Source organism: Lygodium microphyllum, chromosome 12, assembly GCF_053477565.2.
Source record: "Lygodium microphyllum isolate KBCC chromosome 12, Lygodium_microphyllum_v1.1.10, whole genome shotgun sequence".
NCBI classification, from domain to species: domain Eukaryota; kingdom Viridiplantae; phylum Streptophyta; class Polypodiopsida; order Schizaeales; family Lygodiaceae; genus Lygodium; species Lygodium microphyllum.
Window position 1 is genome coordinate 110,907,187 of NC_141146.1, and position 17,499 is coordinate 110,924,685.

The window sequence follows — 17,499 nt, forward strand, 5'->3', positions numbered from 1 at the left end:
TTGTGGAGTGCTCACACAAGGCATGGGGAGAGATTGCACCCAATTGGTCTCTTGTTTATGTCGTGCATGCTTTCTACCTTGAGTTTTGTGCAAAAAGTAGAGTTCTTTTGTTCTTGGGGACCTTCCGGCGCTCACTACGCGAGCATACAACATCCGATCTGTGCACCAATTATGTATTGGTTACAAATGCAAGAGAGCTTCTCACTTATGATGAGACTATGCGCCGAGGTGATTGTCACTCTTGGGCGAGGGCTATGCAGTCTGAGCTTGACTCATTACATAAGAATCAGACTTGGGATTTAGTTTCCTTGCCTCAAGGTAAGAAGGCTTTGCCATGAAAGTGGGTATACAAGCTGAAAAGTACCCCTGGATACCCCAAGCTGGCATACAAGGCTCAACTGGTTGCTAAGGGTTTTAAGCAGGAGCATGGTGTTGACTTTAATGAAGTCTTTTCTCCTATGGTCAAGATGACTACCCTACGCTTAGTCTTGGCCTTGGTTGCACAACTTGACCTAGACTTGTACCAGATGGATGTCAAGACGGCTTTTCGACATAGGGACTTGCATGATGAGATTTACATGGAGCACCCTAAGGGCTTTGCAGACCCTGGCAGGGAACACCTAGTGTGCAAGCTAAAGAAGAGTCTATATGGCTTAAAGTGGGCACCTAGGGAATGGTACCATAAGTTTGATGCATTCATGCAGTCACAGGGCTACAGTCGCAGTGCTATGAATCTGTGCTTGTACACGAAGAAAGCACGTGACGGTTCTTTACTAATTTTGGTACTCTATGTGGATGACATGCTTTTAGCAGGGATAGCTCATGAGGAGCTCGATGCTCTTAAGGCTTAGCTCAAGGAGAGCTTTGAGATGAAAGATCTGGGACATGCCTCTCATATACTTGGTATGCACATCACGCACGATAGATCTCAGGGACTCCTCTATCTATCACAGAGGGAGTACGTACATAAAGTCCTTGAGCACTTCCGCATGCAGGATGTTAAGCCTATTGGCTGTCCATTACCTTCTCATGTGAAGGTTTCATAGGTTGATTGTCCATAGACAGATGAGCAGAGGGCCGAGATGGCTAAGATTCCCTATGTATCAGCCGTGGGCGGTCTTATGTATGACAGATAGCCACCCATTTAGATATAGCTTTTGCAGTTGGGGTTGTGGCATGTTACATGGCTACACCTGGCAAGAAACATTGGGATGCCGTGAAGGGTATCATGAGGTACCTGAAGGGCACAACAGATATGTGTCTTTGTTATGGCAGCCAGGATATAGGAGTCATGGGGTACACTGACTCTGATTATGCAGGACATGCAAATAGTAGGAAGTCCACTTCTGGCTATGTGTTTACCTATGCTGAAGGGGCTATCTCTTGGATGTCCAGGGCACAGAAGTGTATGGTCCTTTCTACTACAAAAGCCGAGTATATTGCAGCCATAAAGGCTTGCAAAGAGGCTATTTGGTTAGGTCGTTTGATTGCAGACCTTGGTATGACATATGCTATGCCTACACTGCATTCGGATTCTATGACTGCCATTTAGTTGGCCAAGAATCCAGTCTTCCATGTGAAGACGAAACATATTGAGGTGAGGTATCACTTCATTTGCAAGGTCATTGAGGACAGGTCTATTGACCTTGTCAAGATTCCGATTGAGCAGAATCCTGCAGACTTGCTCACGAAGAGCCTCACTACTGAGCGCTTTGCCTTCCTCAGGAGATTGATGGGCATTGGATGAGATGACGTCTTTTCCCTCATCCTATTATACATGTGTACATGATGTACTGTCTTTTCTATTTCTCTCTCTCACTGGGGCAGATTCGCCTTTAAGTGGGAGGACCATAAAATCAAGACAAATTCTACTAGTAGTCATGATGTAAAGGCTTGGTCACAATACTCCACAAAATGGTGATCAGTCTTTTGTAGATGATGGCTAGACTATTCCACTACAAACCATTTGTGACTAGGAGTGATGAATGATGAGATAGAAGGGTAAAGTCTCCATGGAAGCTTGAAAAAGAAGTTGGAGAGAAGAAGATTGTTTTAAAAGTAGTAGTGACTAAAGCTTTTGCCACAAGTTTAGCAAACCTCCTTTTGTCAAAATGATTGCTAAGATTGACTCAAAATGAGTGACATGCTACTAAATTTGTCGTCCCTCTACCCTTGAATTATGCTATGATGAAAATGAAAAATAGTCTCTTACATCCATTTATACCTAGGCTAGTGTAGCACCAAGTATTTATGAAATATTACTCAAAAAAACATGTCCAAATGCACTTCATGACATATAGCGTTTGATCTTGTGTGATGAGGCTTGATCCACACGTATGGAGTGTTATGACTAGTCATGTGGCATGATGCGTACTTGATTCTCTACCTATTATTTGATCAATACTGCCACTCCTCACAATCCTCACCATGTGATACCCTAATGTTTCATGCCATGACATCGAATTAATACTAACATGATGTCTAATTAATACTACCATGATGTCTTGTATAGAGAAATCGTTAGTTTTTGCAAAGGTAAACATCTATGGTAGAGAGAGAGAGAGAGAGAGAGAGAGAGAGAGAGAGAGAGAGAGAGAGAGAGAGAGAGAGAGAGAGAGAGAGCTTCACATATGTGATAATAAATCATTTATTTCTTTGGAAGAGAACGATCATCCATATCATGTTATGCATGTGTGCAAGTGTGTTCGAGTGCATTATCTTTGAGCCATGATACTCAATTTGGTGGTGCATGTTTATGCCAATCATAAGAAGTTTTAGTCACTTATTGTGGAATTCTAGAGTAAAGGGGCAAGTTGCAATATAATTAACTAGTTGTAGCTCATTCTCAACACACCCACCCTTCCACCTACCCCCCAAAAAAAGCATTTGTTTATAGTTAGCAAGGCAAATTGTCTCCCCATTGAAAATGGCATGTAAAAAAATTGACCATGTAATTGTCCATCCATATTGCCTTATACCAACTCACCCTCATCCATTGGTATGCAATGATTGGGTTGAAATATTTTATCATTGGGTCTACTAGCACACTATACATGTACCATTATTGGGGGCCATTCTCCATTTTAGCTCCTTCACCCTATCTTATTCCCAAAAGTAGCACCAAAATGACAAGTGCTTGCAAGGGGTCCGAGCCTTTTTTGGGGGGCATTACAATACATACACGAGGGCAGTTCTGTTGCAAGTAGCTCATGATGCTGAGGAAGTTTGAGAAATTGGGGAAATTAATGCTCTTAAAAAGTATTGTGCACTGATGAGAGTACTTGGGGCACAGTGCACCCAAGTGTAGTGTAATCCCACCTTTAAACTTTGAAATTTACCTTTAAAAATAAACTTTGAAGGTGAGAAAACCTATAAATCTTGGAAGATTATAGTGAAATTTTCCTTCAATATCTTTGGAAAAATATTTATTTCGAGCACTATTTGGGCATTGGAGTTTCACGGGAGACTTCAATTCTTTGCACGAGAACACACGCTTAGTTGCAGGGAAGCCAGGCATAAAAGACCAATTGGGGGGAAGCCAAAATTGGCGTTGGGCTCGGGACTCCGGAGAGAATTAAGCGCGGGATATTCAATCGCATCATCAAAAACAGCGACAGAGTTATTCAGCATGTGTCTTGTTTTCTCTCTCCTGTGAAAAACCTGCAGGCTGCACGGTATACGGTACACAATTTATAACAGTTGTGTGGATCCAGTCATAAAACGCAGAGAGAGAACGTAGAAGGGGTTTGTCGAAACAGCCCCAAATTCTAACTAACCGCACCTACCCTTCCCTTTTCTCGGAAGCAGGAGGCCGGTATACACACCCACACACACACACACACACACACAAACAAAAAGCACAGAGGCGCCAAAAAAACCTCTTACAACTCGAACTCCTATTGTGCCGATTCAGCCTTCTAAGGCCGATCCGGCATACCCAGTGGACTCTTTTCGGTATTCTGCTTCATGTAGGCAGACTCATCTCCTTCCTGCAAGCGCTTGGACGGAGAAGAAGAAGAATAAGACTGCAGCTGCAAACATCCCCCCTTTTTTTTGCGATCGATCGCAATCAGGGAGTAGCAGCATGTCTGAAGCTCTTGTTAATGGCCTAGCGGGAGCTGGAGGTGGCATTATTGCTCAGCTTTTGACTTACCCCCTCCAGGCAGTAAGTCACTTGGACTGGCTTTTAGTCTCCGATCAGGATTTTGCAAGGGAAAAAAAAAGTCTTTCGGATCTCAAGCATAGAGGGAAGCTCCCTTCCTAACGTTCAGTACAATAAAGTGTGCTTTTTCTTTTTTTTTTTGTCTCAAGCATAGGAGGAAGTTCCCTTCCTATTGTTCGGAACAATCATTTTGTTACTTCTCTAGAGTATGCATTTTTATAATCAATGGCTGTTGATTATATCATGCTTTATGATGCTGTTGATTATCGTACTGCATGATGCTGTGGTTATTTGTAAACCAATTCATTTAACCTGAACAGTATCAAAGGATGCATGACAACAAGATTCAAAGGAGAAATGCACCCTTTTTTTATTGTTCAACAATTACATCAATAATGTAAAAAATGATGACCGCAAACTGTCCTAATCCTTATTGTCATAGGTTAACACTCGACAGCAGACTGAAAGAAAGGACAAAAGCACAAGTGCAGCAGCCATAGATGATGGAAGTTCGCTCAAAGAAAAGCCGCTTAGTACATTTCAAGAGCTGTACAAGGTGAGTTTTTGTTTGTTGATTCGATCAATGCATGCTCATGCATGCTAATATTAGGTATTTGGGTAAATGTTTCTGCTACAGGTGGTTGCTGAAGAAGGTTGGGAAGGGCTTTTCAGGGGCTTAACACCATCTTTGGTGGGGACAGCTGCATCACAGGTGTTGTAGTGTGGTTCATTTTAACTTCTTTGTTATGTTCTCTCACTCTTTTCACAGATGCTTGTTCTTTGTTCCCGGGGGGCCTTATTGTGTCTAGAGTTAGCTGTGCAATTTGATTTGCCAAGCCGAGGATAGTGAGTGACTAGACGGTCTAACTGCCTTAATCAAGCATTTATTCATTGATTGCTTGCTTCAATATTATTTTTAGGGGGTTTATTACTATTTCTATCAATTATTCAAGGATGAAGCTGAAGCAATTGCAAAAAGAAGAAAGAAGGCCGGCACTAGTGATGGAACAGTTGGAATATTTTCCTCATTGATTGTTGCTGCGCTTGCAGGGTTGGTCAATATGTTCTCATTCTCGTATTTCTTGATTTTATGTTGGATTTAGATGGTGGTATTCAAGGATTTTCTATGCTGTGTGCAAAAATTTGCAGGTGTATTAATGTATTGTTGACAAACCCCATATGGGTGGTGGTTACACGCATGCAGGTACAGTTAGTGATCTTTTTTAATTTAAATGTTTGCAAATTTGGTGGTGTTGCTTAATTGTGTTTTAGAGAGAGAGAGAGAGAGAGAGAGAGAGAGAGAGAGAGAGAGGTTCATGTTTTTGCCTTTATATATATTTTTTGGTTGTCTCACTAGACTCACTCACAAGCACAAAGGAAATTGCCTAAACCCAAAGCTGAATTTGAGGAGGCAATTGGCAGTGTAGTTATAATACCATCTCAGCCTTCAATATCAAGCATTACTTGTGCAAATCGACCTTATGGCACTTGTGCAGCTGTAAGTACCATCTTTTAAGTTTTTAAGCTTCCTTGTTGTGTAAGCTATTTAGACCAAGTTAACTTTTGTATGTATTTGCTAGAACATTGATTCAAATTGAATTTGTACTTCTAAATTGTGCTTGAAGGTGTCTCAAAAATATCTTGAAACATAACACTTTCCATACATATCAGAAAACATAGTTTGATATTGAAAGACACTAATAGTAAGGCTCAAACTTTTGTATCATATATCAAATTGGGAGGAGCTTGAGTTGTTAGAAAGAACTTCACTATTTGCTTAAGTTGGAGAGTTACCTTATGCACACGACAATGTGTTTGGATGAGTCTCACTTTGGAGATGACTCTTTACATTTGTTTTGGGTCTATAAAGAGGCTATGCATTTATCTAGGATGATCATAGTGCCAGATGGGTACTTAGACTATTAAGGTGGTTGTTAGTTGATTGAGAATAACCATTCTTGTGGGCAATGGATATGCATGGAGTTGATTGTTATAGTTGGATTGTGGTGTGAGGAAACAATAGGATTTGTAGTGAAGACAACAGTGTATGGCAAAGATAATAGTGAATAAATGTTGAAACATAGAGCATAAGTAAAATATTGATGAATAGGATACGATGATCTCACATTTGCGCATCTCTAGGATTAGGGTTGAGAAGAGCCAAGGAGGTAGTGATGTTGGAGCGGCTCAAGATGATTGCATTTGTTTGAGTCTCAGATGTAGAGATGGGTGGCATGCTTGTAGGAGGTGGAGAGAAGATGGCTACATTTCTTGAGTTGATGAAGGATGGCATTGCTATTATTAGGGTTTGTGAATTAACATCTAATCTATTTCATTTAATATCCTTAAGAGAACCTTATAAAACTATTAATGCAAAATTATAAAAAATAAATGGCTTATTTTTAACCATAGGACAAATGTGTGCCAATAATCCTCTATAAGTAGAAGTCTTGTGTTAGTGCATCCTCAGTCTCATTTTACACTAGCTAGTCTTTAGAGGTTTTTCTCATACTATTGTCCACATGCCTTTTGGAGGATCTCACTAGTTTATGGAGCCTTCATTGTGTGTTGATTTGTCATCTATAGCATCTTCTCACACATGTGACTTGATCTAGAGGCTTCATATTGGTCCATTCACCTTGTCTATAGGTAGCCTAGGTGTCCAAAAGCCATCTTCACTTAGGTGGCTTACTCTAGATTGTTTCAACATTAGCCACATTTGCTTTTATTATTTATATTGGTTGTCCATCAATTAGACATCGTTAGGGAGTTATTGCCTTCATCCTCCAACGCTTGTATTTGTTGATAGTAGGTTCATATGATTGTACATATCTTCATTTCTTAGCTTAGTAGGCCATCTTGCTAGTCATCTATTGTATGGAGCAATCATGGACTGTTGAACATCAATGTGCTTTTAGTTAGGCTTGTATTTTACTAATTGAAAGTTGGTTACACAGTTGGTATCTCATTTAGATATCATTGGATTATTGCTATGTTTTAGGATCTAGTTGGAGTATAACACATTTTGACATCTTTAAACATTTTTGCATTGATTCTCAAGGCCTCTTTATTATATCATCTTCATTTTCATTCATAGATTATTTTTAAATATTTTATAAATTGTATTCTTTTTATTGTGCACTTTACATTTTCTATATTTGTCATACCATCTCTTTATAGAAAAGTGGAGGGGATAAAATGTAGTCCTCTTGACAATAGAATATTAGTGGAGGCTTCAAGTTATAGAAAAAAAGTGTGGCCAATAGTGGGGGCAGCAAAACTTGACCAAGTGGTTGGAATGATGGCCTCGTAACTTTATGTGTGCAATGGTGAGGGAATGGAGTGTGATGCTATTTTTTCAACTAATAGACTAGGTAGATATCTTTTGATGGTTTTAAGCATGGAAGATTCTCAATGATTTGAAACTTGGAGTCTTCAATGGCGATTGGTTCAAATAAAAATGAGACATCAAATAGAGGCCATTAAGTTGTGCTTTGCCTTGGGCTATCACAAGATTAGAGTTGTTATCAATGGCTTTATTTGTTATTGATGTGAAGAGGATAGCCTTTCAATGGGAGAATATTGATGGATGAAAAGATGATGAGCTCTCATGAGTATTAAACTTGACTTTTTTGATGCTTTGGATCTTGGCCAAGTGTTTTCTTGACAAGCACTTTCTAATGATGATCCATGGAGGATAAAGACGTTCTCTAGTGGTGATATGTGAGGTGTGGCTTCACTTTTTAGGAGTCGCATGTATCTTGTTCAATCATCTCTTTCTAGTGAGTCTTAGTTTGAGTCAAATAAATACATTAAAAGCTTTTATGGTGTATTTGTTTAATTAATTAATTTATTCTATTAGCGGAAGTTTTTCCTTGTATTTATTACTTGATAGTTTGTTTTTCTCATGTTTAGGTATTTGTTGCCTTAGGCAAGGTGGACATAATGTTGGGCATAGGCAAAATTTAGTGCGTTGCATTTGGTGCTTAAGGAGGTGATCCAGTTGCACCTTCCAATACAACTACCTTGTTACGACCTCACTCTAATTGTTAGCCTTGCTCTCAGCATCCCCCTTCTTGCGGTTGAGGTAACGGCTTTGAGTATGTCTAGCTCCCATAGTGTGACGGGTTGTGTGTATAAGGCTCAGTAATGGATTCATCGTCGTATGGTTGATCGATGATTACTAGCGATTTCAGCTTCATGCATGCGAGTTGCAGCCTACAATTGAAACCAAGGTTGAGTTTTTAAGGTTAGCTTGCCCTCATGGGGTCGTGACCCTTTGTCCCATCCATTGTAGCATGTGTCACCCAAAGCGTGAGGTGCATGTTGACTCTTTGTCCCATCCATTGTAGCATGTGTCACCCAAAGCGTGAGGTGCATGTTGACTCTACATCATCCCCACCTTTTTCCAACTTATCACCAATAGTTTGTTTAGGGTTTCTATTTGAGTAATGGCAACTAAACATGAGGGTTGCGCTCATTGTGGGACTTAATTCAACACCTTATGGCACGAGTTGACAATAGCCATGTACCACCTGTATCCACCTTTCCAAAGGCACTCCTTTTTTTCAAAAGGATTTGTAGTATGTCAAGTCTTGGTAAGTTTCTTCGCGTTGCATTGGATTAAACAGCATTCTCCACGGCTTTTGCGAGCCCTTGTTAATTCCTTTGAGTTTCATTCTTGTGAATGTACTCTCCAGGTAGGATACTTAACGCATTGGCTACAACATTGCACGGGTCAACACATACAACGCCTCCACAAAAGGATGGTTGGTTTCACAATGTCCAATCTTGAAGACCACAGAATGAAAGTGTCAAGGCTCTTATATAAATGCATGTGTGAATACACAATGTAGATTAAGGGTTTACTCTTTAGCATCATACATAACTTGGCTTTGATATAGGTGCTATAGCAATAATATCCAAAGTACTCCTTGGATATACTGCAGTCAGCCAATATCCAATTCTCCATACCATTCTCGGGATCCTTGTTAGCAGAGTATTTGTTAGCTCACGTATAAGTTTGTGTATGCTAGATTGGTTGGGCAATTTAGTTTGTATTTTAGGCATTTTTTTGTGAGCATTTTTCATGTAGATTGGCATTTATTGTTGCAAGTTCAACATTAATGCTGGTCGACCAACATTTAGTTTCATATTATTGTCCCCTTTATTTAAGGGCTCCTTCTCATCTTGAGTCATCATTCTTTAGGTGGTCTTTCTATTGGAGAGAGGAGCTAATGCCTGTGCCCATGCAACCAATGAGTAACTCATTGTTGTACGTGCGATCCTCGTGTTTGGTATATGGATTTCATTTCTTGAGCACATCTTTGATTTCTCTTTTGCAGTGTTCTTTTGTTTTCTTTTTCTTTTGTCTTGTGTTCAACAATTTATTTTAGTACTTGTCTATACTTCCATTGCTGCACCACTTTTGACATGGTGTTAGATTGCATGATCTAGGTTTTTGCTGTGATTTTTTTGTTGATTTTAGGTATTTCTTTTCCCTATTGATTGGGCCTGTGTTTTCCAAACCAACCACTTGCGTTTTCAACCTGCTCTTGGATTTAGCTTGCAATCATTAGTTTGTTGTATTTAATACTCAACCAGCTTGCGTTTTTTATTTTCTACCCCTAACCAAGGGCGACTATTTATACAGGCCGTTTTTGCTGATTTTGGTAGTTTTTGACAGTTTTTTCGTCATTTTGCAGCAGTCGGCTTTCATTTTTGATCAAGTTTTTGGTTACATTGTATGTAAACTCTCATTTTGTGAAGTCTTTGTTGTTGGTTTTATTGTATTCTCTCTCTCTCTCTATACCTTCTATCCTCTATTTTCTCTTCTTCTCTTGGATGGCTCCTTCGTGCACTTCTACAGTTGATAAGTTACATGGACTTGACTATCTTACATGGAGTGTTGTGATGAAAGCTTGGTTTGTGCGAAAGCGGATTTGGTACATTGTATGTGGAGCTATTCCTCGGTCTCAATGTCCTTTTTTTCTTGAAGATTTTGATGAGGACAACCATGAGGAAGTTGTGCTTATATGGGATTCATATGATGCATGTGTGTATTTTGCATTGCTTTGATATACTTCTAGAGAAGTTCTAACAACGGTTACCTCTTATAGGACATCTCGAGAAACATGGTTGAGGCTTCAAATATTGTATGAGGTGTCTTTTTCCGTGCATGATGTGACCCTTTATGGGCAACTTCAGTAGATGAAGTTTGAGTTGGAAGACACCTTTCAATCCTTTTTGCTTCATGTTACACAGGTACATGATCAACTTCGCCACATGCAATTTGCTCTCCTAGAGACACATCTAGTGGGAATTGTACTCTACAAGATTCCCTCAGAGTTTGATGGAGTGGCTAATGCTTCACAGGCGCAAACATTCTCTACATCACGAGCTTTCCATATATGACCTCCATGTTGCTCGAGCATGAGGTATCTTTGCGTTTGTCGGGGAGGCTTTTGTCTCATTATGAAGGTTCCAATGAGGCCTTTACAACTTTCAAGAGGGGTGATAAGAAGAAGTTGAAGGCTCAATGTTATCATTTTTATAAGAAGGGACACTTGCAAAAGGATTGCAAGGAGTCAACAGTCTCATAGAAGAAGAAGAAAAAGAAGAAGAAGAAGCGGGATGTGGACTCCTTTCATGAGTCATCCTCTTTTGTAGACTTCGACTCCGATTTTTGGACCAAGGAGAAGTTCAAGGTGTGGAAGGGATTCACTTCATACCGAGGAAAGGGTTTGATTGACCCTTTGTTGCTTTCTAGTCCAGGTGATATGGTTCTCTCTCACGAATCTCCAATGCTAAAGAGCTAGTGTGAGAGAGTGGTGAGATGGGGTCAACAGGCCTTATCTATACAAGTATACCGGTGTACAGGTTCTAGAGAGGGATGTCCTTGATGCATTGACTGAAGTTTGTAAGGTTTAAACCTTGGAGTTGGGATTGATGTCTAGGTTCATGATGGGTCTCTATTTGGCAGAGAGTGGGATTGGCTCCTGGTTTGAGCTCTCACGAGGGGACACTTTGGCGGTCTCGGCCAAATGCAAGGAATCCATGGTTACATATGTTCAAAGGCATTTTTGACAGGATGGTCTTGTATGCTATTGCGAGACATAGTTGATGGATTCAGAGATCTATCATGACCTTCTCTATTTTCCAGAGTTGGTACGATCGACATTGACATCAGGTTTTCTCCAAGGCACCTTGGTGGTGGCTTGATTACCCACTACTTGGGTATCTGTAACCGGCCTGTTCACTGGAAAGGGCGGTAGTGTATAACCAAAATGCATAAATGCTTTCACCCAATTTAACAGTCGTCCACTTTACCTAAACTTAAAGACACAGAATCAAGAAGAAAAAAAACAGGAAGCTAAAATGCTCCTGTTGCCACACAGACACCCTGTTGGCCCTTAAGTTAGGTGCCCCTTGTGGTATTTTTTATATTTTTAAAAAGAGAAAGTACAATGGGCCGTCTTTCACCTATTCTGGGTGAAATTTGACAGCATAATAGTACAATTACTGACCCAAATCAAGTTGACCAGGAGGGGAAACTCTGCCCAAGTCTGAAACTTCTGGTTGGAGTGCAGATTTGACCATTTCAGTCTGCTGTAATTACTGGTTCAGACCTGTTCTGAGACTTGTTTTCAACTCATACTGTTCCCTGTACTGTTCAGCCCACTGTAATTATTGATTCAGACCTGTTCTGAAACTTGTTTTCAGCTCATATTGATCCCTGAACTGTTCTGCATCATTTGGGCCAAGTGCCCCTTGATTCTAACATCAATTGGGCTCTAAAATACCCTCTGAACAGTCCAAAATCTGTACTGATTTAGTGCAGATTTAGACACTTGCTTGGTGAGGTTACCACCCTCACCTGTCCTTGCTTGTGGGCAGCAAACAATTGCTCCTGTTCCTGGAGAAAAGAGGCTCTTGCCTCATGCAAAAACAGCATATTCCACACAGCTGTACCTGAATCAAAAGAAAGGCCCTTGATTCTACAGGATAATCATACTGTCAGGGAGAGAAAGAGGGAGTAGGAAGCAAGCTCAGCCCTCTGTGCATCATAGATAGGGTAGACCAGCTCTCAAGAGCTCTCCATCTGCAGCTATCCATCTCCCTTTCACAAAATGAGTCCCCCCATGCATTGAAACTCGTTTTTGTGTTGCCCTCTCTCGCTCTTTTGGGAATTTATGCCCAAATTGTGACACATGGCATACATTTAACAATTTTCCTGTTTAAACCTTTCGGTCTAAAATTCTCCATCCTCGGTTCAAAATTTGACCTCGGCATAGACTAGAGGATTAATCCTCGTACAAAAACGAAGATAATGACGCGAACAGATTCTGGGGTCCAAAAATAGTAACTCCCTAAATTTTAGGAGTTGCTTCCATTGCATCCCCCTAGTCTTTTGACCATCTTTGCAGACTATGGTTACATCCAAATTTGTAATGTAGCTCAATTGAAAGTGAATTTCCACTAATGACCCCACATGGACTAATCTCTTGTAGATTTGTCCATCTTCACTTTGAACTAGTCTCTTTCAGGCTAGTTTTTTTTTTTCAACTCTTTTGTCCATATACACTTTCACAAGTCTCTTCCAGGCTTGTAAATCTACAGTGCCATCAGTCTCTTCTAGACTTGTACTGGACCTTAACTGTCCAGTGTTGACTCACTGGACATTCTTGTCCGTTTCACATATCGGCCATGCAACTCAGGCATTTAGATTTCAAGAGGGATCCTTCCAAAAAGAAAAACCAAATAAAATATGTAATAAAGAAATCAACAAAAAGGTAATAGTTGTCACAGTCTTGTGATAGTATCCATGGTTCTACTTTGGTGGTTTTATGTTGTATGGACTGCGATGAGTAATTATCATTGTATCATTGTATCATTGTATTGTATCAGATCACCCATGATCTAAGAGAGGGTGTTAGTAGAGTGTTTGTTAGCTCATGTGTGAGTCTGTGCATGCTAGATGGATTGGGCATTTTAGTCTATATTTTAGGCATTTTTTGTGGGCATTTTCCATGCAAATTAGCATTTATTGCTGCCGGTCGGCTAATGTTGGTGGACTAGAATTTATCGATCCCATATTTTTGTCCTATTTATTCAAGGGTTCCCCCTCTTCTCGAGTCATCATCAATCTTTAGGTGGTCTTCTTGTTGGAGAGAGGAACCATTGACTCACTGTTGTATGCGTCATTCTCGCGTTTGGTACATGGATTCCATTTATTGAGCACATCTTTGAGCTCTCTTCTTTTGCAGTGTTCTTCTATTTTCTTTCTCTTTTGTCTTGTGTTCAGTAGTTTATTTCAGCACTTGTCTATGCTTCCATTGCTGCACCATTTCTGACAATCCTAACCTGATCCTCTAGGGTATTGTCGAAATCCATCCATATGCTGCAAGCAAGTATACAGACTATGCAAATACCATCAGATAAGTCACAAAGATGTGTCTAACGTATCAATCCGAGCATGGAAGCTCTAGTATTTGCTTGTTGATGCCACTTAGGGTTAAAATTTTCTTGTGGTTTTGAGGTCAGGGACTTAGAACAATAGATTTGTTTCTCTTAAGGGGGAGATCCATCAACTTCCTACTGTGCCCTTACTGCTACAACTATTACTTGACAGGCTTGTTCTTAAAGGAATCCATCACAAAAGAAAGGCTATTAATGGATCATGTTTCATATTGATGGATCGTGTCTCATTGATGCTTCATGTGCTGTGTGGTCAGAAAATATTTTGGGATTTGAAAGCTGGCTTCTACAAAAGTTTCCACTTTCTTGTCTTGATTTGCAGACTTGTTGTTTTATTTTCCTTTGTGTTTTTGTTCAGGTGCAAGATCTTTACACTGAAGCAGGTCTTTTGGGGTTTTGGAAAGGTGTCTTTCCGACCTTAATAATGGTGAGTTCTGTTGATCAAACTCGATAGTATCTGAAGGAAAAGGCACTTGCCTAACCTCATATAACTCGAAAGACATGGTCTGATTTCAGGTAAGTAACCCCTCGATACAGTTTATGCTATATGAGACTATGCTAAAGCAGTTGAGGTTGAAGCGTGCTACAAGAAAGCAAGGTTCAACAGATGCCAGTGCTTTGGAGGTATCTTTCTAGTTAGTATGGACAAGTGTGTACTATTACACGTCTTTAATCATGACTTGAGTGTGTTGTTTTGGTAAGTGCATCTTTTGTGATTGTGTTTGATGTTTGTTCAATTGGTAATCTCACATTGCCCTTGCTGTGCTTCTTCATCTTGTCATACACAATTATACTATTCCTTAGGTGTTGCAGGTGTTATCTCTAGTGACCAAGTGTATACATCATTTGAAAACCTACCCTCTTCCCCCCTATCCCCACTGAATTGGAGCGGCACAGGAATGTCGTGTGAACAAGGATGTGAAATATCAAAGGGTAGAAATTGTGCCGGTGGGCTTAAAAACTACACATGATGAGAAAAGAAATGTAGATGAGAGAGAACAAGGGTGTACAAAATGTGTAGGTTGGTACTTTTAAGGGACTAGTAAGAGCAATATATGCCATTTGACTATCGCATCAACACTTTGGAACTATAACATGGACTTGATCTGTCATTTTGCACTCCAGTTCCTGCGACTTTCTGTTGGATGTAGATTCATGCCATGTTGATTCTTGTTGTAGGCCTTGTAACGTTTTCTGAAATGGGAGGTATGATTTCAGAAACCCAGGTTTCATACAAGTTTTTAGAATTTTAGAAAAGGGTTTCATTCGACATGGAAAAAACTTCGATATGCATATAGAAAACAACTCATGTAATGTAGAAAACTCAGATTGATCATGATTCATAATTCTTTACAGTACAAGTCAAACATTGAACATAACCTCCACATTCACATACATCATTGTTCATTATTCATGACCAATATTAACTTTAAGTGTAGAATCAGCATAGATGGACAGCATCTCTCTCATATATATATATATATATATATTGATGCCAATTATTAATGATAATCCATGCTACCATCTAGCAATGTCAAACGAATCCATGATGAATGCTAATTACAAAAGTTCAAATACTTTTTTTTTGGGTATGTCTTTTTTGAAAGTTTAAACTAGGTGTTTCATATATTTAAGAACTGCCTAGTTGTAAAAAGAGTTCTAACCTTTTGAAATGGATTTCTTGGCATCTATGGCATGTCATAGACTAGAACTAGTAACTTAGCATCAGTAGTGACATGTTGAAGCAAAAATTTCAGAGTCTTGCTTCTTGGTGTTGTGTGAAACTGTACACTGCTAGTTTTGCAATTCAGAACAAGTTTGCTTGTAGGGTGTGTTCAATGACACTAATCTGTTTAATGGTACATACATACAGGAACTGATTTATGGTCAGAGAAATTGAATACTATTAATCATTGCATTTATGAATCAGGTATTTCTGCTGGGGGCGATTGCCAAGCTTGGAGCAACTATTGCAACCTATCCATTGCTAGTAGTGAAGGTGGCACACTGAATCTTGTGAACCCATGTGAAATGTTCCCCCTGTGGCAATTATTTTCAGAGGAAAGGAAAAATCTTTGTGAAATGAAATCTAAACATCTTAGCTCAAATATGTTCCCAAAAAATATTCAAGCTTTTTTTTCTGTTAAGAGTTCACTTTCTCTAGAGTTTATTTGAATCATCCCCAAATACTCTAGTTTCTTGTATTGTCCAGCTCAGAAACAGATGGATACGAACTGGATGTGTGCTTCATATCTTTTAAGGTCTTGTCCTTTCTGTTGTAGAGTCGATTTTTGTCTAGGGTTTAATGAATCATCCCTAGAAACTCTACTTTTTTGAAATATCCATGTCACAAACACAACACAGAGAATAAAATAGGTGTTTTTTTGCATAAACAGTATCCTGTTTTCTTTAATCTAGCAGTGTCTCTCTACTTGTCACCCATCAGAAATGTATCTATGACTTGGAATATTTGTAATATCTTATCAGTCAAGAAATTATTTACCATGGCAATCAAGTCCACAGTCAGAACAGGTAAATAAGTGAATTGATACACAAGTAGTGCATGAATGCAGCTTGGTTTCTGAAAATTGCGGCATTAAGGGAGTTGGTATAATTTATTGGATCCTTGTTCTGCCAAAAAGTGCAAAATAGAAATGTGTATTAGGGCACCTGTATTTATCCAGGCTTCTTTTCAGAATCAATCTCAAGGTTGACAATTTGGTTTGACCTTATTCAAACAATTGTATTCTATGTGACTTGACAGTCAAGACTTCAGGCGAAGCAGATTGACGGGGATAAATCACATCAATACTCTGGTAAAATTCCAGTCTTAATGCAAACCAGTGTTATCTTTAAATATGCAAGCCAATATATTCTCATGCAAGGTTTTTATAGGTTCTAGTTTTGGACACTTCCAGTGGTGTAGTTTTCATGAGCACAGGGAGTTTTTGGATCTTTCCCCACGACAGCTTCCCTAGCGTCTACCAAACTTCAACAAAAGAATTGGCTGGCCTAGCAAACTTAGTTCCTTCCTTGGACCCTACTTTATTTATTGAGTGATGCCTTAGTTCTGCTAGTGTTTTGGGTCTGAAATAAAACATCAATACACATCAAACAAAAAGTAGTATCTAGAATAGTTTTCATTTTCTCCATGGTTTACGGATCTCAACTGTAAGGAATGTGAAATCACTATCAATCTCATTGTTTCAGCTGGAATGAAGTAGATTATGCTGCGCAATTTTCAAGTTATTCATTCAGATCAGGACAAGTGCTTAACATCTGATATATTTTCTATGTCAATCTTATTTATGACAAGTTATGAACAATTTACAGGTACAATGGATGCTATATTGAAAGTCATCCGCTTTGAAGGTGTCTCTGGATTCTACAAAGGAATGGGTACAAAAATTCTGCAGAGTGTTTTTGCTGCAGCTGTTTTGTTTATGATCAAAGAAGAGCTGGTAAAGTCAGTCCGACTGTTGGTAGACAAGAATAAAGTGATTGTCAAAAGGTTACAGAATGCTCAAAAAGTACTTGTGGTTAAATAACCAGGGTGATGAAATGGAGGGATCCTTAATTCCCAATGTTGTAAATAATAGAGGACCTCTGAGTTGCCTCTTATTCTTTTGGCAAAGAAAGATACACCACTAGCATTTATAAAGATTCAGCATTCTTTGAAGTTACCTGTCTTGTCCATAATAATCCTCTGAAATTAGAGTTTTACTAGAAATTGTGGTTAACAGTGTGAGTGTTGTAATTCACATATAGTCAATGATTACAAGTAAGCAGGATGCTCAAAAAAATTTACTATCTTACTGCTTAAACTAGAGCTTATTGAAGTGCAAGACGTTAGTCACACA

At 39.3% G+C, this 17,499-nt stretch overlaps 1 protein-coding gene across 1 annotated transcript; it reads left to right on the forward strand.

Moving 5' to 3' along the window:
* Nucleotides 1–3,556: 3,556 nt before the first annotated feature.
* Nucleotides 3,557–17,312, forward strand: LOC148028160 (peroxisomal nicotinamide adenine dinucleotide carrier-like). Its single transcript, XM_087689835.1, has 11 exons — nucleotides 3,557–4,165; nucleotides 4,605–4,718; nucleotides 4,800–4,874; nucleotides 5,083–5,213; nucleotides 5,312–5,366; nucleotides 5,520–5,660; nucleotides 13,998–14,066; nucleotides 14,156–14,263; nucleotides 15,570–15,638; nucleotides 16,404–16,455; nucleotides 16,973–17,312. The coding sequence occupies exons 1-11, from the start codon at nucleotides 4,085–4,087 to the stop codon at nucleotides 17,185–17,187; spliced, it is 1,110 nt and encodes a 369-aa protein (XP_087545961.1). The 5' UTR covers nucleotides 3,557–4,084; the 3' UTR covers nucleotides 17,188–17,312.
* Nucleotides 17,313–17,499: the final 187 nt, after the last annotated feature.